This window comes from Danio rerio, chromosome 6 (genome assembly GCF_052040795.2).
Source record: "Danio rerio strain M-AB ecotype USA chromosome 6, GRCz13ab, whole genome shotgun sequence".
NCBI classification, from domain to species: domain Eukaryota; kingdom Metazoa; phylum Chordata; class Actinopteri; order Cypriniformes; family Danionidae; genus Danio; species Danio rerio.
This window is the reverse complement of record NC_141026.1, coordinates 23976878-24000239: the sequence shown is the minus strand read 5'-3', so window position 1 is coordinate 24000239 and position 23362 is coordinate 23976878. Positions and strand designations below refer to the sequence as shown.

Here is a 23362-nt window from a genome sequence, read left to right as displayed (position 1 = left end):
AAGCATTGTATCCTGAAGGCAGTGATGATAATAAAACACCAATACACACAGCAAGACTGGTCACCTAGTGGTTTGATTAAGATAAAGTGAAGTTGAACATCTTCCATGGCCTGCACAGTCCCCAGATATGCTATATTATTCAGTCGTATTGGATTATTTTGGAGGAGCGAGTTAGAAAATGTTTTCCTCCACCAGCATAACATAGTGACCTGACCACTAATCTGCAAGAAGAACGGCTAAAAATTCCTCTAGCCACTCTGCAGGACTTGTATCTTTCATTCCCAAGATCATTTAATGCTGTACTGGCTGCAAATGGAGGCCCTAAACCAAAATAAATTATTGTAATCTAAAACCAGGTGTTTTTAGCTTCATTTTCCAACCCCTATATCATTATGTCCTATTTACAAATGCTCATTTTGACTTGTTTATTATTTTTATAACATGCTATAAAAAGGCAACAGAATAAATGAAATGCAATTTAATGTTATAACTTCTGCACGTTTGATTTTAAATTTACACAATGTTTATTTCATGTTGAAAAAAAAAGAAAAAAATATATATATGTGTGTGTTATATAGACGAGACTATAACGAGAGCAGGAGGTGAAAGTGAAAGTACTTTCATAGTATCACTTTTCATATTATAAATTTATAAATAGTTTAGCTTATTTAGATGAATATTCTTATTATTGTTTTACACGTTGAAACTAATCAGTTAATCATTTGTGTATTAGACTATACTTTTCCCTGTGTAGCCTATGTCTTGATAACAAAACTCACTGAATGTTTTTTATATATAAATTATGTTTCTTTAAAACAGCCTAAAGCGTTCAAAGAAATGCTAATTAAAAGTTAATGATCCTACGTGAACAAATATTTGGCTTATGAATATTAGTTGGGGTGTTCTGTATTAAGGGTTAAGGTAAATTTTATGAGCTGAGCATTCGCCGTAGTCGCATTTGCTAATTCGTATTCGAGAAGGGCGGATTCACTTCCAGGTGCTAGGAGAGGCACGGTCCACTCACAATTCAACACGAACTGTGTTCGGCCTCATAAATGCGCATGCGCCGCAGCCATACCTCCTCTGTTTCCTGCTTACATTGCCACGTTATTAGTGGCAGACCCAAAATACAAGGGACTACAAAGCTGTTAAAGGTGGAAGAAAATCTGACGCGTTTAATAGTTAACCTTCTTTCCTTCACGGACATCTTAATTTTTGGTACGCTTTGGGTAAATCCGAGATGTTGAAATTTTTGATTGTGTGCGCACTGGCCGCTATGAGCGCGGCTGAAATTGCCGAGGAAGAAGACGTACTCGTATTAAAGAAAAGTAACTTCGAGGAGGCACTGAAAGCTCACCCAAATGTCCTTGTTGAGTTTTGTAAGTAGTGGCAAGCTTTTTTTCTCTTTTTACGGGGGTTTGGCTTGTTGTGTTTATGTTCATGGCATGTGCATGAGGATAATTCAAATCGAGCCATTCTATTACAAGAAATAAGAGCTTTTATTCAGAGTTATCATGTCTTGCAGCAATTCTTTTTTTTATGGGTCTGTACACTTGTAACACTATGCTTAACTCTGCGATAACAAAAAAAAATGTAAATGGCATTTTGAAAGCTATAAGAAGCGTTCGCGATGGAATATTCCAACGCATTTTTGACAACGAAAATGTGTTGAGACTTTGAAAATAGTTTATACAATTCCATTACGTTTAATGTTCTTCTCTGCAAAGTATACGTTCGATAGCAATAGCAGCTTCACAAAAGCATTATAGCAGCTTTTCTTGGTGAAAATGGGTAAAGCAATGCAATTAATGTGCACTTGTTTTCTTTTTTTGACTGGGTATACTGCATTTTTTTGTTTTGTTTCACCGGCAGACTATAACCTGTAAAGATTTTTTAAAGTTGTCAGTGCAACTGTACTGCTGAGTTTTCCGTTACCATGCTGAACTCATTGGTCACTCTCAAAGTATATCCTGGTGCAGGAATCTGAAAGACCTTCGTGCTACCCAATCACTAGTGCTAACGTCATAATAAACTGGGTGGGAGGATACTATATGGGATGTACTTCCCAGGGACCCAGCGCTAGGTTGACGTGTACATAAAATTAATAAAAAATTTGGTTCCCAATATGTCTCAATTTTCTAAAAAATTAGAAAAGGAAAGCGTTTAACAGTGAAATTAAAGTATATATGCAGGTTTTCGTCATAAGCACAAACTTTAAACTTGTACAAAATGGAAAATTTAGTCGAGTTGAAGTCGAGACCTGTTGAAGATTAAGACTGTATTTTTTTTTTCAGTTAAACCATGTTCACCGCACTGATTTTTTTCTAAAATCTTGTGAAGTAATTTTAAGACGCACATCGTATTTTCCAAAGCTAAAAAAATGCAGGGTATGTGTATTAAGTTCAAGTTCATTTTATTTATAAAGCACATTTAAAAGCAGTCACAAGACTGACCAAAGTGCTGTACATAAGACAAGGTAAAAATAAAAAGACAGAATATATAAACATCGAAATAAGGCAAGAGAAACGTCTGTAAAAATGTATTGGATAAGAGAATCAATAAAAACACCAATACCATACAGGTGCTATGAGTTAAGCTAATTTAGGCCAATGCACAGAGCTATGGTTAGTTTTTAGAGTGAATGATACAGTATTAAGCCCCTAACTTGCAGGGATTATTAAATGTGAAATTTTATTGACCGTATTTTGCTTATTGCAGATGCACCATGGTGCGGACACTGCAAGGCCTTGGCCCCTGAATATTCCAAAGCAGCTGGAATGCTAAAAGCTGAAGGCTCAGATATCAGACTAGCTAAGGTAGATGCCACAGAAGAATCAGAACTTGCTCAGGAGTTTGGTGTTCGTGGGTATCCCACCATCAAGTTCTTCAAGGGAGGAGAGAAAGGGAACCCTAAGGAGTATTCTGGTAAGATATATTCGACACACTTTTTTTGTACACAATGTTACTTCTGTTACATTGATCTGTGACCTGCTAGACTTCAGCTTTTAAATTTTGTGGTGGTGTGTTTGTGTATAAAATAATATTAATGAAAGGTAATAATATTCCTTATACCATATTGAGTAAGCCAAGCTTGTTTTCATTCTGACTTATTTTAATTTTATTAAGTGAAATGGAGCAGTAGTTATGCTTTTACAGTACACCGTAAATCAAGTCGGTAAGGTAATTTGTCTGCCTATTGTATCAAGACTGCGAGTGCTAACTGCAGAAGATGTGGATGTCATTTCAGTATGTGGAAGCCCTGTGTGTCTTTACTGTTTGTAAAAAAAGGTCTATCAATCGATTTTTAGTTCCTCATGTTGCCTGTGGGCCGCTCTCCAAGGCAATTTTTTACCATTTTACTCCAGCAGACCAGCCTCTACTAATTAAAGTTTAAAGACTTTACGCATATAGACTATTATGTATATGAATGTAATGACAAAAACCTTTTTTTTTTTTTAAATAGGAACTTTTATATTGCATCTAGAGTCTGTCTGATATGGGTTTTTGGGGCAATACCGATATCGGAGTTAAAATGTATAGCAATATATTGACTGACTCTTTATATGCATATTATAGTACAGTACAAGTCAAAAGGACACTTGCCCATTCATGTTTTCAAACTTTTGACTAGAACTATATATAAAATACAATGTGTACATAAACATAAGGTGCGTAAACCTATTTTGCAACAATTTATCCAGGAAGCACAGCTTTCCAAAAAAATGATGATGATGATGATGATGATGATGATGATGATGAGTAGTAGTAGTAGTAGTAGTAACTGATATGGTATGTTCTGTTTCAAATTGTAAATACTAATGACTGTCTCGGTGAAGTTCTAAGAATAACTTGGTCTTAATTTGATTTCAGCATCTTAATGGGACTTTTTTAGTAATCAAAATGGTAATTGTGTGAAAACATGGGTCTTGCTTGTGGGGGAAACTGGAGCACCTGGAGGAAACCCACGTGAACATGGGGAGAACATGCAAACTCCACACAGAAACGCAAACCTACCCAGCCGAGGCTCGAACCAGCTTCCTTGCTGTGAGGCGAACGTGCTACCCTTTGCTCCACTGTGCAGCCCTACATTATCAAATTAAATTAAAAAAATTATTATGAATAGGGACTCAACACGAGTCAATGAAAATGTCAACCAGGTGTCACTCACTTAAATTAAACTGATTTATAATTGTTTTGTTTAATCTTGTTAACCTACACCTAAAAGGAACTATATTCAATGGTTTTGACCAGTTTTGCTTCATGTAGCATCCGAAGAAACCGCATTACAAACGAAGTACATTTGTATTATGGTAATATTTATAAATGCAAATAGTCTCAGTGCGACAGGTACACACGGCAACGTCTTGTGAACAGTTGCAGCTTGGGTGCCGAAGGCTCGAAAAAGATGGACGTTTGTTGTGGAGCAAAGCGGAGTAGGTCAAAAGTGGGCGTTCAGGCTAGGCCCTGGGATCAATAGCCGCAATCCCACTATCGGGCCAGTGCGAGCCAGGGCTTTAATCGGGCCGGGCCAATAGCCCGGGAGGTTGAGAAATGAGGCCGAAATCATGTCGCGTTTCCACTGTCGGGCTAGTAGCTCACGGCGCGTCACGCAAACACCGCCCACAGAACGTCCCCGAATCAAACGTCACAACCCGCCCACTCCAGCGGGAATGAGGCAGATAAAGCACACCATAGAATCATCATGAAACGAAACCATTAAAATAAAGACAACCGAAACAAACAAATTACACGTTACTGTACAGCATACATGAAATGTCTATACGCACAGACCTGTGTATTTCCATTCATTACATTTGTTTACTCGCCGACCGACTGTTGGCATTGTGCATTGCTCTCACCACTAATGGACCCATCACAGTGAGCGCACCCGTCCATAGTATAAAGCCACAGAAATTCTCCTTTACAACTCGATCTAGCATGTCTTAAGTGTTTCTGGCACAAGAAGAGCGAGTATTCTAATAAAATATAGCCATATTTGTTGCGCTCAGCAGCTATTTACTGAAGCTCTTCATTTAAAGTTTCATTTATAAATTTAACCACATGATATAAAAACATAAACAGTTGTTTGAGGATATAGAACACATTTTGTATTTGGGCTTTCCCCCAATGCGTTTTAAGCAGGACTGAGTGACAGAAAAAAAGGTATAGGGTAGATTCTGCTTTCACTCACCCAAATATTGTTCTGTTTGCGGGATTTGATTAATATCATCGTATCCAAATACTTTATAAATAATATTTCAAACCTTCTCCGGTGTTTATTGTTTTTAGAAAATATCTAAAGTCTTTTTTTTCCCAGATAGGTCTTTGTAAAATGAAAGTTAGGCTATATGTGGCTTTAAAACGGTTTGATTTATGTATTGTGTATATAGGCTACCTACATTGTTATAGCTAGCTTTTGTTTATTTTATATTGGTTTATTTATTTAATGTGATTTTATATATATATCCGATATTTGTAATTCTTTAAATTATATTTCAATATAGCTTAGGCTATTTTATCAAGATATGACACTATATTGTTTAAAGTCTACGAAAGTGGGCACGTAATTTGATAAGTTTTATGTCTTTCTGTTGTATTTATATTGTGTATCATCTCAATATCTGCCCGCTCGCGGCATCAACAGAGCTGTGAAGGGAGCGCTCTTTTCCTCGGTCTCACACACAAATACAGGCATTTAAACGTGCACAAACACACCTTTTAAACTTGACAAAAACTCTCGAAAAACTTTGTCTGCTGTGTTTTCAATATGGTGTAATGATTATTATGCGCTATTAAAACATAGAGGACGCAGCAAAGAACGTCACTATAAATTAAAACTACTTTATTATTTTATGCAGCAGCCTTACATTTAAAAGGGAAACATAAGGGTGATCGTATGCAAAAAGACCCCAGACTAAAAGGCCAGATGTTTTCTTTCCCTTATTTATTTATTTGTTTGGCTCATGTGCGATCAGAAAACTGCCCGCCTCTCCTTTCACTCCGCCCCGAAGCCCCAGCTGGCCCTCCTTGGCCCAAGGTATTCGGCGACCTGAAAAAGGCCGGCCGCTGGCCCCAAGAAAGCCCCACTTTGGCCCGATTAAGTGACAGTGGAAACGTCACTGGCCTTGGCTCACCCTGGCTCGCTCGCTTTAGGCGCGATATGGAAACGTGGCTAATGTGGAGACTTGTCTGCCACTGTGCTCTTTTGCAGGAATTCTCGCACTCCACTCATCCTGGACCATGACAACCATTTGCTTGGGATATTGGTTGGATCCAAATTTATGTAGACCTAGGGATAAGGTGTAACATACTTGAATGAATAATGAATAGTGTTGATGCTATTCATATTATAATGTGTTTTTGCCATGTGTTCCCGGATCTGGTTACCCTACCTAACCTTATGCAACATAATGTTCCTTAAGACCATTTAGATTTTCAAGTTACGCATTTGTGTATTGTACATGCTAATGCAAAAAGCTGTCTTTTAGACTATTTTTAAACTGACAAGAGTATCTGCCTCCCAAACAGTGCAGAAAGCCTTTTCCAGTGTTTAGGTGCCGGATAGGATCTAAAACCTACAGTCTATTTTGATATTCTAGAAATAATTAATTGTCCACAATTAATTGAGAGCATTGGACGTAAGGGATTGTAATATACCATGGACCTGTTTCAGTAAGGAGGTTCAACCAACTTGGAGTTGAAAATTGAACTTGAGTTGACTCACTAAGAGATTTTAAAAACTCAGCAATGTCGGTTTCAGAATGGTGTATTTAAAGTTGATTGACCCAACTCAAATTAGCCAATTCAGAGTTAAGCGCGCACACTGCATATATAAAAAGGCATTATCAATGGAGTGCAGATATTACGAGGCACCATGGCAACAACTGAAAAAGAGATCAGTATTTCTTTCTCCAGCTGAACTTGATGTTTTCATAAATAGTTATAGCAAATATGACTAATATAAAAATAAAACACCACCACTGCATCAGGGAAACGTACAGTCAGCATGGAAAAACATAGCAGCTTGAGTTAATGCGCAAGTTTACATTTAAAGTATTTAAATATTAAAATGGTTTAAGTATAATGAAAAGTATTGTAATGTGACTTTTTTTTTATTTATTTATTTTTTTTCTCATTTGGAAAAAGTTGTGAATCAGCTGTAAGTTTGAAGTTATTTCAGATGTAATTGCGTTAAATTGCATAAAATAGGCTACTGCATTTTCTACAAAAAAAAGACTAGACAAGAATGCAGATAACCTTAGCACAACGTTCGGTGGAAATGTTTAAATTTCCCACTTTCACATGTTGATCAGGTTAAAAAAGGCGTCTGCCTTTTTTGACCAAGTGGTAGAGGTTGATATGACATTTTCGACTTCAAGAGGTAATGAAATAGTTTTTAGAATGAGTAATAATCCCATCAATCAAAGTACAGTACACGCCACTGCCTAAAGTCGGTGAATTTAAGCAAATTATTTATTTAAAAAAAGGACAAACCATTCTCATGACTTTGTTCTTTTTGTGACTGAAATGGTCTATATAGCTTTGTTTCCATCCAAAAAATGTGAATTTGTGCCATACTGGAATATCACAAAATATGCAAATAAATAAAATCGTCACTTCATGATTAATTGGTGCCAGATATTAACAATAAAAACAATTTACGGTTGTAAAAAGCTGCGTGGATTTTATATATATATATATTTCGTCATAAATTATGATTTTTCACTTCAGAAGACAATGCCGACATGCAACAAACACATGGTGGCATTTGAAGCCATGAGATGCGGAAAATAGACGAACCAGACTGTTCTGGAGGTCATTTATAAAATAAAACGCCCAATACTAAAACTAAAGGTGTTTAAGAATGACCAAACAATATGTCAGATGTTATCCAGTGTGCTCCGTCTGCTGGTTTGTCCGTTTACACATGTTTATCCTATGATCTCTCGTAACAAAAGTACTTTACCTTTTTTTTTAATGCAAAACTGGAATTTGTTTATCGTATTTTATACACATTATCAAATAAAAAGTTTATCCTACTGCTGTTTTTTTTTTTTTTTTTTTTATGCATTTTTTTTTATGCGTGCCTTTTTTAAAATTGGTGTTTCCATCAATCAATTAAATTTTAATGCACTTCTCCAAAATGTGCATTCAACTCGCACATTACTAAAATTAATTCACACATTGCATGCATACTTCATGGGACATACTTTGCATGTAGCCACAGCATTGTGAACATTTATACTTTTGCATTCTGTCTGTGGGATTTGGTGAAAGTTCAACACCTTTAACCAGAACCACAGACTTGTATCCAGAGCTCCTTTACAGGAGTAATTGGCCCTATGAACATGTCGCCTCTACCCTCCAATCACCAATTTTGCACTTGTCAGGGTTCTTGTAAGAGCTACTGTGGTTCAGGGGTTCTGTGATGTAATCTCGTAAGTGCTCAATTGTGCTCCATGCTGCAAAATATTGCTCAAAGCTGCAGTTACTGGTTTATATTTTAATATCAATTCTGAGAATGATGGTGAAGGTCCTTCAATCTCTCCATCCAGGAGCATCATCGTCTATTTTCTTGGTTGCATTGATTAAAAAGGGTTAAGCTAGTGCTTTTACTTAGTTCTCAAGCTGGAAATGCAAATGAAAATATAGCTTTTTATTTATTCATTTTGATGGGTAGATCTTGCCCTACAGCAAGGCTGAGGTTTGGGATCTTGGACTAATACAGGTTGGAGACCCCCTGCTATATATTATAATTTAGCAGTGTTTGATTTACTTGTTTGAGGGTTTTTTTATTTTATTTTTGTTTTGCAGCCTGTTTTTCTTACTGATTTACCCTAGGTGATCACAAACTCCAATTTGAAAACTGGAGTCAAAATTCAGAAGTTTAGTCTTTATTAGTTTTTATCATGATGGAACGGTTCTATAAGGAGTTCTGTAACTATCTTGAAAGAACTCGTACTTCATAATAGACTGAATCACTGGTGACACATCTGTAGTTCCAGTTGTACATTGTATTGCTCAGTTCAGACTGGTTTGAGTGCAATTAAGACTACCTTTGAAACTGTGACATCATTCAGAGTGACACATCAGTCTTGCCCTGTGGTCATAATACGTGGAAGGAGTAATTGGATTAGATTTAATCTTTATTTAATGATATAATCTCAAGCTTTTTAAAGCTCAAGTTGTTTTAGGAAATAAATGCTTTTTAAATATAGCTGATCTCCATTTAAACTTAGCCTTCACCGAACAAGGGTATCTCTAGATGCACAATTCTAAATGTTGTTCCGTAGTTACAGCAGGATTGACTAACTATCATGTGCTCTCTGCAGCTGGTCGACAGGCTGAGGACATCGTCAGCTGGCTGAAAAAACGAACTGGACCCGCAGCCACTACTTTAAATGATGTCATGCAAGCAGAGTCAATTATTGCTGATAACGAGGTTGCAGTAATTGGATTTTTTAAGGTAAAATTCATTTGTGTTGTTCAGGGATTTTTAAATTGTATTTGTTTGATTTAACTTTTTTTTTTTTTTTTTTTTTTTTTTTTTTTTTTTGTCTTTGCAGGATGTTGAATCAGAAGATTCCAAGGCCTTCATTAAAACCGCAGAGGCTGTGGATGACATCCCCTTTGGAATCACTTCTGATGATTCAGTCTTTGCAAAGTTTGAAGTTGCCAAGGATAGTGTTGTGCTTTTTAAGAAGGTACACGCATTTCTACATTTTGTAAACTCTGCTGGATAACTTGCAGAAGATTGATTATTTAATTGGTTTTAGCAGTGTGGCTAATATGGTGTTACAACTGGCCCTTTTGGTTTTGGCTTCGGTGCTGTAATGAAGGTACTGTGAAAGGAAGCAAAGAGCTAGTGTTTGTCTCTGGATGGTAGTATTTGGTAACAACGTAAGGTGATCTTGCTGACTTTTTATAATGGTGTCATTTGGCAATGCTGCCATTTACTATTATTGGTTTTTGCTTGCATGCGCAATGAATTTAGATTTCTGGTTCCTGCTGGTTCAAGCAGACAGCAAATATCTGCCTTGACCTTTTGAATATATTATGTAATCATGCACTCATTTATCATTAACCCCATTTGCACAGTAATGCAAGTAAATCTTCAAAATTATTTTTGCTGCTAAAATCAAAAATTCACACAGGCAACAACTTCATTTTTCTTTCTTTTTTTTTTTTTTAGTAAAAGCACCATTGACCAATTAATTGCAAAATACTGGTAAATTCTGCCATTAACCAGAATTTACCTCTAAATTGTTGTGGAGCTAATTTTTATATAAATTTGTTTTTATTCTGGCTCGGGTGATATCTACGCTATGTCTTATTGGCCTTAAGACGATGTTTCACATCAGTGCTTTGTGAACTTGTACATGCTCATTGCAATTTCTTCTGTGAGGTTTTTTTTTTTTTTTTTTTTTTTTTTTTTTTTTTTTAATTTCTTTTATTGGCTTTATTTTTCCTATGAAGTGTTTTAGTGATACTTTTTATTTGAGCTGCAAGAGTATTGTATGGAAAGTGTTTGTGCCAAAGCATTATTACCTCACGTAATTTAAAGCTTTGACTTTGAGGATGAAAGAGCTACAATGTCAAACAACAAACTGGCTACGGATCTGAAACTGATTCAGAATGTAGTGTGACCTTGCTTAACTTATTTTAAAATGGGGATTTGCATTTTCACAAAATCCTGTGATAAATGATAATTTAAATGAATGATCAATTAACTGATAATTCGTTTTTTTTTATTTTAGATTAAAAATTAAAGCATCCTCTCGAAGTTTTCTTTAAATAAAACTCTTGTAAGATAGTAAAAAGCAAGCAACAATTGCTTATTGAATGTCATAAATTAATGACAATGCAATGACTAAAATACAGCGCTTCAATCAAAGAATGTAAACTATAAGAATAAGCTGATGCACTGCATGATGTTTGCATAATGATCACTGATCTAAGCTAAGCATTAATTTTATATGCAGACTAAATATAAATTGTAAATTATCAAATAATGTGGAAAAAGATGGATCGCAGTGATGTTCAGCTCTGATGCCTTCTATCACTGCACTTGCATCTGAATAAAGCTTCTGTAAAAAAGACAACATAACTGACAACATCTCAAACAATTGTTGTTCACCGTCAACACTGCTACATGATTTAAGGGCATTTATTACAACATTTAATTAAACAAAACCTTATTATAGCATGGGTGTAGCGAAACGTGTGTGTATATATGCTATACTTTATATAGCCAATTTTTAGAACTTTTTTTGAATATTAGTTTTACTGTATTTATGTTGGTCGTTTTATCGAATAATTTGACTACGAGCAGGACTGGCTTTATAAACTATTAGCAGCACTGAATGTGTTCCCAAATTACCTCAGAACACAAACTCTGTCAGAAGCATGAGAGAACTCAACTAATTATTGAGATGCTCGCTACAAAGTCTGCATATTTGTTCCAGCGCATCAACATAAAATGAAAACTCTTTAATATTTGAGTAGTTAAATTGAATAATAAGTAACTGATCTTATCCACCTACGACCCAGATATCAAGCAGCCTACCTTTTAATGATCTGACTTTCAGATTAACGAAAGAACCACGTATCTGCACATAATAGGGTTTAATATGTCCTGCAATATGCAGTGTCGAGTGACTCTATAAGGTAACGTAAATTGCACAGTTATTTAGGCTAATGTATGAAGTCACAGATGCGTCTCTCAGTGCAGCAGTCTTTAAATGTCCATGCTTGGTCACATAACTTTAAACTACTGTATGTAAAGTCCCGTGACGTGAAGTCCTTGGTTTCTTTGGAAGTTGAGGATAAACATCTGTTTAAGTGTGACGTCACGCGAAGCGGCTTCCGAGTCCAAGCGCTCTATTCAACTGAATGAGGAGACTCATGAAATGGTAATGATAAATGTTTACAAAGCAATTTAATACTTTCGAAAATCACAATCGCAATATATATGTCCATGCCTAATACCCGATGGCCAGAAAGTGATTAATTTTTTTATAAATTGTTAAATTCTTGGTATTTCTTATGCAGCAAGCCCTGAGATTGTTGTGTAGACTGACTTTATATAAAATTAACTTTAATGTGTGATAGGAATAAAACACGATCATAAACGAATGATTTCTCCACTCAAATGAATGGCGGCTTGGACCCGGAAACGGTATACATGCGTCACAAACACGTCACCGCTTAACAAGCGGATTGCATACATTTTGTGCAAAGGTTGTCTGAGGCTTTAAGTAAGGTGGTTGTTGTTGTTGTTATTTATTTATTTTTTTTAGCTTTTTTAAAAAGATTTTGCATTAAGTACACAGTTAGCCTTGATATATTTTGCATAAGTTACCCATTTCACCATCTGTACTAAAAGCAAACATTATCATGCATGTCCTTCGATATGGATATCCACACCAAGAAATCGCTTAAACATGCACTTAATCAAACTTCTATGCAATCAAACTGCCCACTTAGAAGGCAAAACTGATTGACCATCAATTTCATATGCTGCTGTGCAAATGAGGTGGAAATTACAGGCACTTGGCAAGACGCCCCCATATAAAGGAGTGGTTCTAGAGATGGTGACCACTAGGGCTGTAATGATACACCGAACCCACGATTTGGTTCGTATGACTATTTTTGACCCAAAATTCGGTTCGTATCACGATTTTTTTATTTTATTTTTTTTTTCGTGTAGGGTGGGGAAAAAAAATTGTAAACTATTTTTTATTAAATAACATTTGAAAAATCTTTATGAACTAAACATCAAAGAACAATATTAATTATGAAAATTATTAACATTAAAAATAGCCATATATAAAATAAATAAATAGCCAAAGCTATATCACTTGTTTTCTTTGTAACAAAATACTATTGAAAAACCAAACAAAACTAAACTCCATTGTGTAGATGGTTCAAGCATGTTGAAAATTCTTTTTCAATCAAGTTTCTTACATTGAAAAAGTAAATTAAATAGCTATAGGGATGCTCATTTCCTTAATTTTGCTAACCGACAAACGCTGCTCATTAATCGGTTATTAACGGTTAACTGGTCATTACTATTAATTTTATATTAAACAAATTGACGTGTCTTATTTTGCGTCTGACACATAAAAATAAATCAGTATTTTAAAATGCAATATTTAATATGTTAGCATATTAATAGCGGAACAGAACAACAGAGCATCTTCACGCACCTGCAGTGTTTAGCACAGAAGAGCAGAATAATCTAAATAAAATGGATAAAATAAATAGGACTGCCCTAAATTATTTTCACTTAAATTAATTTATATTACAAAACGAAAATACGGACTGATTCTTTTTAATAACCGACATAGGCTTTTTTTCCAATCATCATATTTTTTTTTTTTTTTTCCCGTCAAATAAAAATCGCAGACTTCCTCATTGCCCGCTCCACGGAAAATAAGCATTTATTTAATGCCCCGCTGTTATTATTATAATAACAAAACCTTTTACATTTTTAATAGAAATCATTATTTTAAAGTATGTCCTGATCTAGCCTATATGGTTTCCTCTCTCTCTCTCTCTCGCGGTTCAAGTGCGCTGCGTGATGAAAAGACGACAACAAGTATGCCTTGCAGTTAAACAAGGGGCCGAAAACAAGGTGCACCTCACTGCCTTTATGTTGACAAGGAAAAAAAGAAGAGGCGCGGTCCTCTTATGAAACGACTGAATCAGCTGGGTATCGATTGTGCAAAAGTGTTGCTGTCTGTTACAATTGTAATATTTAATTCTATTGTGATATTCAAGATTTGTACATTCATACAGCTCTGGATAACTTAAAACCGCGATTAGACCTTCAGATCGGCATTAATGCATCAACCCAGATTGTTTTCCTAAACTCGAGACTAGACTCTGTGATGCAGCTTAACGGACAGCAAGAATTGACGTTAAAACTGTCAGGTTAAAAAAAGTAAGTTTAACATTTTACTGAGCAAGTAAAATAATCTGTCACAGTCGTTATTGCTTCCAGAGATCTAGAAAATATTAGTCATGTTTAAGTTGTCAGTAGTTTATCAGAACAAAAATAAACATTTCAGAAAACGATTTATAAAATAAGTGCAATGTTTTTAATAATGCAATAAGTATATTTTTGTTTATGCTGTCAATAATAGTTTAAATTGATATTGGCAGATCACACTTGCAAGAAATTTGGAATGTTCTAGAGAATTGCAATCTGTGCATCTATAATTAGTCAAGTGTATTAGTACGACATTTTTTTTTTTCACAAAACCTAGTACAAACTTATTATTATTATTATTATTATTATTCAGTTTGTACACATTGAAATTTGAGATTTTGGATGAGTTCATTGTCAGCAAGCCATAAAACTCTAATACAAGTTATCTTGATTTGCTTAACTTCATTGAAATAGAAATGAATCTTAATTTGAGATGCTTTCTATTGAGATGAGAATTTTAAGCTTCAACTCCTTAAAAGACATTTTAATGTCAAAGATCGTGAATCATTTCTTAGTACGAAGAACTGATTGCCCCATATTGCACTAAATTGAGATGTGAATGAATCTTTTAAGGTAACTTGTCTTTTTAACCTCTGGAAAAACTAAACTCAAAAAAAAAAAAAGGTTTTACAATTGAGTAATATAACACTTTTTGGTTGTTTAAAACAGTTTGAATGATTCATTAGTTGAATCATTTTTTTTTTCTTTTACTGTGGGTGGATATTGTTTTACTTTATTTTAGTACAGGGTTAAACTTTTGTGTCAAAAAAAAGGTTTGTGTTGGCAGGGTGTTACAACTGATGCTCAAATTCATTGCCCTTTTTGCCTTTTTTCAAAGACAGCAACTACCTTGAGTGTCATCATTGGCCACTCCATGTCATGCTGAACAAATATCCACTGTTGCAGCCACTAATAAGTTTTACTTTTTGTCTTTCAGTTTGATGAGGGTCGAAATACTTTCGATGGAGAGGTCAGCAAAGAAAGTTTACTGAACTTCATCAAGGCCAACCAGCTTCCCCTGGTCATCGAGTTCACAGAGCAGGTAGGATTTTAGTTTTGGTGTCATTTCGGTCTATTGATTTAAAAAAAAAAAAAAAAAAAAAAAAAAAAAAAAACACAAACCTGTAGTATAGAACATGAGTGAACTATTTGAAGTTAGTAATTAAATGCATATGGTTTGCAGCTGTATGGGAAAATGATTCATTCTAAGATTCTTATTTCTTCACTGCAGACTGCTCCCAAAATCTTTGGAGGTGACATCAAGTCCCATATCCTAATGTTTGTGCCTAAAGCAGCCAAAGACTTCCAGGATAAGATGGACCAATTTAAGAAGGCAGCAGAGGGTTTTAAAGGCAAAGTAAGTGCATCTGTTGTTGTTGTAACATTGTACATTTCCTTATTGCATTTCAGTTTGACCTAAATTCACTTTCCCCACAGATTCTCTTCATCTTCATTGACAGTGATGTGGATGATAATCAGAGAATTTTAGAGTTCTTTGGCCTTAAGAAGGAAGAATGCCCGGTCATCCGCCTTATCACCCTTGAGGAAGAAATGACCAAATACAAACCAGAATCTTCTGAAATAACAGCAGAGAACATAATCAGCTTCTGCACATCCTTCGTAGAAGGGACATTAAAGGTGACTGATCCATATCCCCATTTTTCTCAAATTTGGCAACTGCTCATTCAAACAAAGGTTCAATTTAAACAAAAAAATGCTCAATTTTATCTCTGGTATGACTTGTGCATTTTTGTCTTTAGCCTCATCTGATGAGTCAGGACATTCCTGAAGACTGGGATAAAAATCCTGTCAAGGTCTTGGTGGGAAAAAACTTTGAAGAGGTTGCCTTCAATCCTGCTAATAATGTCTTTGTAGAGTTTTGTAAGTATTTTGTATCTGTCTTAAAGTACCTTTTGGTTTTTATACAAGTTCTTTAGCTTTGAATGTTATTGGTTCTTCCAATTTAAATGATTTGCCTCTCTCCGGTGGAGTTGTGAATGGATGGTCAAAGTAGCTGAAAATCAAACTTTTAATGGAAGCTGGTGAAAGCAGCATGGCGAGTTTTATACATTGTGGGTGTCGGATAATTGAAATTAGTACCATTCTGATTACCATAAACTTGAACTAGTCCATTGCTTGAGAAGATGGTATTGAATGCAGTACAATAAACTCTTTAGTTCTAAAGCAAAATTGAAGGTTGATTTTAGAGCTGTGGCTTTTTTTTTTTTCTTGTACTCTAGGGTACACATTAATATTTTTTGAAGACCAAGGCTAGTAAACCTTTCCTATAAAATAGCATGTTGGAATTTAGACTAGCACTTAAACCATTTAAAACCATTATATATTATGATTTGTGTTGATGTACTTTTTAAAAGAACAAGTAAACAATTCAGTCTTCAGAGTACCAATTGTAGGACCGATGCTCTTGTCTGCAGCAGTTGGAATGCTCAATGAGAGAACTTTTCAAATTGTATTTGTTTTGAGTTGTAATCTTAATTGTCCCTGCCAAAAGCCTGGCCATTGTAAACTGTTAGAGTATTCTCTCCATCTTGGCATGGGCATGCACATAAATCTCACTTAAAAAGCTTTCTTTTTCTCTTCATCCTTAAAGTTGCTATAGTGGGACATTTTATAGTCCAGTCATTTCTTTCATCAAATGTGGTAGCATTGAAACCGCAAAGAAAAGTGCTTTTCAACCACTGAAAGTCTTAATGAATCATGATCTTGTCATTACAAGGACTAATAAATCTATATCTCAAAAGGTTATGCAAATGTTTAACAAGAACCAACCTTTATGCATTTCTTTTGCTTGTCCTTTATCCAGATGCCCCATGGTGTGGTCATTGTAAGCAATTAGCCCCTATCTGGGATCAGTTGGGTGAGAAATTTAAAGACAATGCAAACATTGTTGTGGCCAAGATGGATTCCACAGCTAACGAAATTGAAGCTGTCAAAGTGCATAGCTTCCCCACACTCAAATTCTTCCCTGCTGGTGATGAACGTAAGGTGAGGGCTTGCCAGACATTTTCATTTATTTATTTTTTTTTATGTATGGCATGTTAATTTAAATAAAGAAATATTATGTTCAGGTCTTCTGCATAAGTCTGGGAAAACTGTTCACTTGTATGTACCACAGTTCTACGTGATAGAAAGCTACAGAGAATGCTGTATTTTTTTTAGATTCTTGGAACTCTTTCAGGTGTGTGTCTGTCATAAATGAGAGCAACTAAACTAATCTAAACGGCTTTATTTCCTATGAGGAACACCACTAATAATGTTAGTGAGGTTGGCAATTGTCAAGAATGTAGGAAGTATTTTTATAATATTTAAGACCATATTTCAGTGCAGTTCCTCATGTGATATCAGTATGCTCTGTATGAGGTGGGCAGCAGTTTTGTTTGCTTAGTTTAGTGTATTGCTAGTGTGCCTGTAGCAGTTCTGGGTTTAAGCCTTTGGAAGCATAACCAAACAGTCTCCTCAATTATTATTATTGTCCAGATTTACAATTACTCAAATATAGCTTATACTCATGCAAATGGATCAAAACGTTACTGACCAAGTGAATTTTCTACTAGGCTGGATGGTGAGTTTGAGGTACAATGTGGATCTAATATTCAAGACCTCCTCTGTTCATATTACCTTTTTAAAGAAATGAGGCAAAATTGTAAAACATGTTGATTACAAATGCAAAAACTGATTTAAGCATGTTGTCTTCCCTCAATATGTAGGTAATTGACTACAATGGTGAGAGAACACTAGATGGTTTCACAAAATTTTTGGAGAGTGGAGGAAAAGAAGGTGGGGCACCAGTTGGAGATGAAGAGGATGAGGAAGCAGATGTATGTATAGATTTATTGCTCTGTGTGTGTGTCTCGTTGTTAACCAGTTTAATACATAAATGTTTTCATTTGATAGATGAATGGCTAGTAGTATTAAATGTTTATGGTTATGCTTTGAACTGTATGCTTGTCTGCTGTCTGTCTCATTGGCACTGCTGACTCTGGTTCTCTCTTATACAGGGAGTGGACCCTGCTGCAAATCTATCTGTTAAATAGAGCCTTTATTTCAAGCTTGAACCGATATCTTTATCTGCCCATCAAATATTTTTAACAATCAAGTGCCGTAGTTTTGTATTAATTAGTAAATACTTTGTCTAACTAAAACCACTAGTCTTTCAGACATTTATGGCATTCTTTCCACTGTCCCTCTTTACCTGCCCGGATGAATGACTTCCTATTTATACATTAATTTAATTCGTTTTTTTTTTTTGCCCTTTTGTTTATTATTATTATTATTATTATTATTATTATTATTATTATTATTATTATTTTCAGTTTGTACACATTAAAATTGAGTTTTTGGATAAGTTCAGCAAGCCATAAAACTCTAATACAAGTTATCTTGATTTTGCTTAACTTCATTGAAATGGAAAGCATCTCAATTTAAGATTTATTTCTATTGAGATGAGAATTTTAAGCTTCAACTCCTTAAAAGACATTATAATGTCAAAGATCTTAAACCATTTCTTAGTACAAAGAACTGATTGCCCCATATTGCACTAAATATCAAATATTTTTGTTAACAATCAAGTGCCTTAGTTTTGTATTAATTAGTAAATACTTTGTCTAACTAAAACCACTTGTCTTTCAGACATTTATGGCATTCTTTCCACGGTTCCTCACTATCTGCCCGGTTTTCTGTTTTTATTCTTAAAAGACCAATACTTAATTTCTTACTCGCTGGGTCTATTCTTTAACTCTGACCAGAATGTTTAAACTGAATGGTTATCAAAAGGTTTTGGTCCAAAGTAGGATCACAGAAATCAAATTTGTCCCACTTCTTGGAAGGCTAATTTTAAGAATATTATTAGTCACTAATGCCCAACACAACAGTCCCCCCCCTCCCCACTAGTGACTGGTCTCAGTCAGTCAGCACAAGCTAGTCCAAGTATCCCAGCTATGTGAAAAGCACTCTGCCACTGCCGGTTGCAACAAATCTCTCTCCTCGAATGTCTCCTGTTGCTTTTGCTTGTTTTTGTGGAAGAGTAATTGGTTATGTGTTTGTGGCATGGCAGATTTGTTGTCTAAAATGAAGTCATGGACTCTGGTAGTTATTAATATGGGCAGTAATTCAATGTTGCATAAGTGAAGTTTTTAAACGTGTTTCAAAATAATATCTTGCTCTTTCCAAAGGATTTGGATCTTGATGATGCAGAGGAAGATGATTCAGATGTGGAAGAGGGACATGATGAGTTGTAAGGACCAGGGGTAAAAGATGAGAAAACCCCTTGACCACCACATCTTTCAACCTGCCTGCCTGTGAACACTGATGCTTTTCCTTACTAATCCTACAGCCAACATGCATTACAGGGTCTCATGTCAGCCAGTACATTGCCACCCTAGTCAAGTCCAGAAGTACCTCTCTGCCCGCAACAACTTTGTTTTATTTTACAGTTTCATTTGGCATTAAGTCTATTTTATTTTTTTGTATTGGTAATGTTTTACTGCCTTTTTTTTTTATACTGGCCTGATGGTTCAGTTAAGTTTGCCATTTTAATTCTGGTAATACTCTCTCTGGGAATTCAGTTATTTTCTTAATTTTATATGAATGTTGAAGGTTTCAGGGCAGATGGGCTTTCTATTGATTGTCATGGGGGGAAAAACCTATTATACTGGGCTGCTACTGTAGTGTTAATAAAACTTAGCCAAGACCAAATTAAGGTACCTTCCCTGTTTATAGACTTTCAGTGCATTTAAAATTATGAACACCTGCTACTGAATTGGTTAAGACATAATGGTGAAGAATTAATTTCTTTTTTATTTTTTAATCTAGCTTTGTAAAGGGCTTGTAATTTTATATTATTATTATTATTATTATTATTATTATTATTATTAGTATTTTTTTTTTTTTTTTTTTTTTTTTTTTTTTAACCAGGGAGAGGATTTGAGACCACCCTCTTGCACATGATTCGGTGCCATCAGAGATTCCAGAAGAGTTACTGAAATGGTTAATCTGTCATCTTGTAAAGACTAACTCATTTCCCATACCCTTTTTGCCTTCCGTTTCTCTAAAGTTTCCTTTCAACTGTCGGTATCATGGCAGTTGATTCTGCCCTAGTGGTCGCTGTGACTGGAAGGAGAAAATGGCATAGTAACAATCTTAATCTGTCTTTTCCCCTTATGTCAGAGTTCAGGCTTGTGCGAGTGCATGTGTGTGATAGATGGAGAGAGAGAGATTTGTTAACTCTTCTGTTATCTGTCTTTATTTTTCTAGGAGGGGTGAATTTCAGGGGTGATGTTTGAGATTACGGAAGTAGGTTTGGGAATGTAAATTGGGTGGGGTTTGGGTTTTGAAATGAGCAAACATATTTGAGAAAGCATTCCATTGTGTTTAAATTGACAGTTAACTGATGGCCAAATAAATGACAAAACGATGATCAACGTGTTTTGCTTTTTATTTCTCTAACTAAATAATTTAACAGTCACTTGTAATTTTGTAACATTTTTCAAAAGAATTTCTGCTTTTTCTTAGGTTCTTTGTAACTTGCGTTGTCCAGATGCAGATTTTACCGCTGTGCCCAAAAAGGCAGCAGTTCTTTTGAATTTATAACACCATTGCCTAAGGAGAAAAAATGTGCTAATCCTTAAATCATTTATACAAAAAAAAAAATAAATAAATTAAAAAAAAAAAAAAAATATATATATATATATATATATATATATATATATATATATATATATATATATATATATATATATATATATATATATATATATATATATATATATATATATATATATATATATATATATATATATATATATATATTAATTACATCTCACACACACACCTTGTGTAAATGAATGACAACTTGATTTATTTGCTAATGTAAGCTTTTTTTTTTTTTTTTTTTAAAGAAAAAATGTAGTGCATAAAAACAATGCATTTATATTAGCCTACTACATATTACCTAAACGTCTGACAAGCTTTTTATATTAATGGACAATGCACAGATATTGATGTTTCACAATGTTTTAAACTACAATATTTGAATCTACCAAGCTTGGTTTACAATGTTAGCTATGTGTGCATTGCTCTTCTTGCATTAAATTTAAATTCCAAATATCAAAAATGATAAATAAGATTTGATTGTCATTTTTATTGTTAATAAGTAATGCATTTATGTGACCGATTTCACTTATCAACTTTCCTTCTGCTTTTTCCCTGGTTTACCACAGCAGAATGAACCGCCACTTAATTGACAGATTTATGTAATTTTAATTTTAGGTGGTTTCTGTTATGTTTGGTAACATAATTACTAATTGTATCTTTACTCATGTTTCAACTAAATACACTGTCTTGTCCTGATAGGGGGATTTAGCTGGTTTTGACGCAAAAGAAAATCTACTTGGTTTAAAAACCCAAGTATTTATCTAAAGAGACATTTATGAAAAGTTATTTTATTTACTAGATAACCTTTTCATTATCTACAAAATGATACATCTGAACCTAATTATAGGAGCCAAATAAAAAAAAAATGCTACTTTACAAAAAAAAAAAAAAAAAGTTTGGATTTAGAGGGTTCTGCATCTGAACTTCGTGTTTACCTGGCCGCTTGAGGCAAGGAGGAGGTGGAAATTGCTGAACACTGATCAGGGTAAAGTCTAGATTGGATACACGGGCAGCTGGAAGTGCAATATGCACGGTAATATAGCAGCATTTTTTTTATGACTAACAATATTTTACAGTACTGTGACTTGTGTTTTAGGGTTGGAGTAGGGGTAGACGTTAAAGAATACAATAAATGGTAAATTTTATAAATAATTCTCAATAACTTCCAGCTGCAACTATATCTGATCTAGAAACAACCCACTGATCAGTGACTAAAGGATTACAGTTTGACAAATCACCTGGGCCCAGTTTTTCAAATGGTTTAATCCGGATAAAATTGATCCGGATTTAGTAATCCTGTTTTTGCGATCCGTGATCATGTAATCCAGCTTACTTTTTGAGCCAGTTTTTCAAAGCAACATCGGATTGGATCAATCTGATCTGGATAGGAACTTTTCAGGATCACTAAATCTGGATAACCAGTGCTCAAACAGGATAGGACATCACAATGTAGAACTATAGATATGTAAAGAGTAGAATAACATGGTCAATATAACTTTATTTTTATTTGAAATGAAAACAAAGAATTTTATAATTATTAAAATAATAATAAATAATAATAAAAACAAGAAAAACAACACTCCTTTAACCATCCTCTTTAAGCAGTCCGCTCATTTGAGATAGTTTTATTTAATACATTTTTTAAGTTTTCATTACATTTCGGGCATTAAATCTACCCTTCTGATAGGATCAGTTTAATCCAGGTTTTTTGGATCAAAGTGATCCAGATCCTACAAAAAAGGTCTAAAAAACCCAAACTAAAGGTTTGATCCGGATCAAAACCAAGATTGGATGACGTGATCTAATCCGATTAGGTAATCCGTTTTTTTCTTTTGAAAAACCCATTTTCAAGATTTGATCCAATCCCTTATCCAAAATCCTAGTGGATTACTTTTGAAAAACCGGGCCCTGGATCTTCAATTGTGGTGACCAGCTCAATTTATTGCTTGGCTGATGACCCTCTTGGGTTCCCATACTAACACAAGCCATTGCCAACATTCTATGAAATCACTGATTGTGGATTGTTGGAAATTCTGTCAGGTTTCCTTGTAAATTGGTCAAACATTGAATTTAAAAAAAAAAAAGCACATTGCAAAGCAGTTCACAGGACCTTTGATCACTTGTTACTTTCTGGACTTCCCATCAACCTTTGGTTTGGCATCCTGATTTGTAAAACGCTTTAGACTATTGAACTTTGAATTATGATAACTGTAAGCTTCACCCAGTTGGCCCAATGCCGGTGTCCACTGGTGGATGAAGGTTTAATGCCTGTTCGGTCTTTCCAGTGCACAATGTTGATTTATATTAAACTTAGCTCATATCTGACTCCAATTTTAATATAAAGGTGGTTTAGAATATTAATATATTTTTCCTCTTTATCTGAATCCAATCATAAAACATTAAGAAGATTATATCAATATGTAATTTAGATAAATGTTTGAACCGTTTATCTTCACTAGTAACTATTACATCCGTTCATTCGAGTGCTCAAGTCGCTCAGAGAAATCGCCTCGGCCGAAGGCGTCCCTCACGGTCACACTCCGGTCAGTCTTGAATATTAAACAGAGGTAAATTGACTAATACTTTAGATGGCCGCTACCAGCGCGCTCGTTCTAAAATACTTTAGTTAGTCCCGCTTAGATGTACACCTTTGAGTTAATACAATCATCATTTCTAATTAGAGGTTAGGGCATTAAT

The 23362-nt window shown here is 34.8% G+C and overlaps 1 protein-coding gene across 1 annotated transcript; it reads left to right on the top strand.

Moving 5' to 3' along the window:
* Positions 1-1081: 1081 nt before the first annotated feature.
* p4hb (prolyl 4-hydroxylase, beta polypeptide) lies at positions 1082-20428 on the top strand. The gene is given in 11 exon segments (NM_213364.3): positions 1082-1379; positions 2719-2925; positions 9333-9466; positions 9567-9704; positions 14931-15035; positions 15225-15350; positions 15431-15631; positions 15754-15874; positions 16818-16999; positions 17722-17832; positions 19186-20428. Coding segments are annotated over 11 exon segments (1530 nt in total). The 5' UTR covers positions 1082-1240; the 3' UTR covers positions 19252-20428.
* Positions 20429-23362: the final 2934 nt, after the last annotated feature.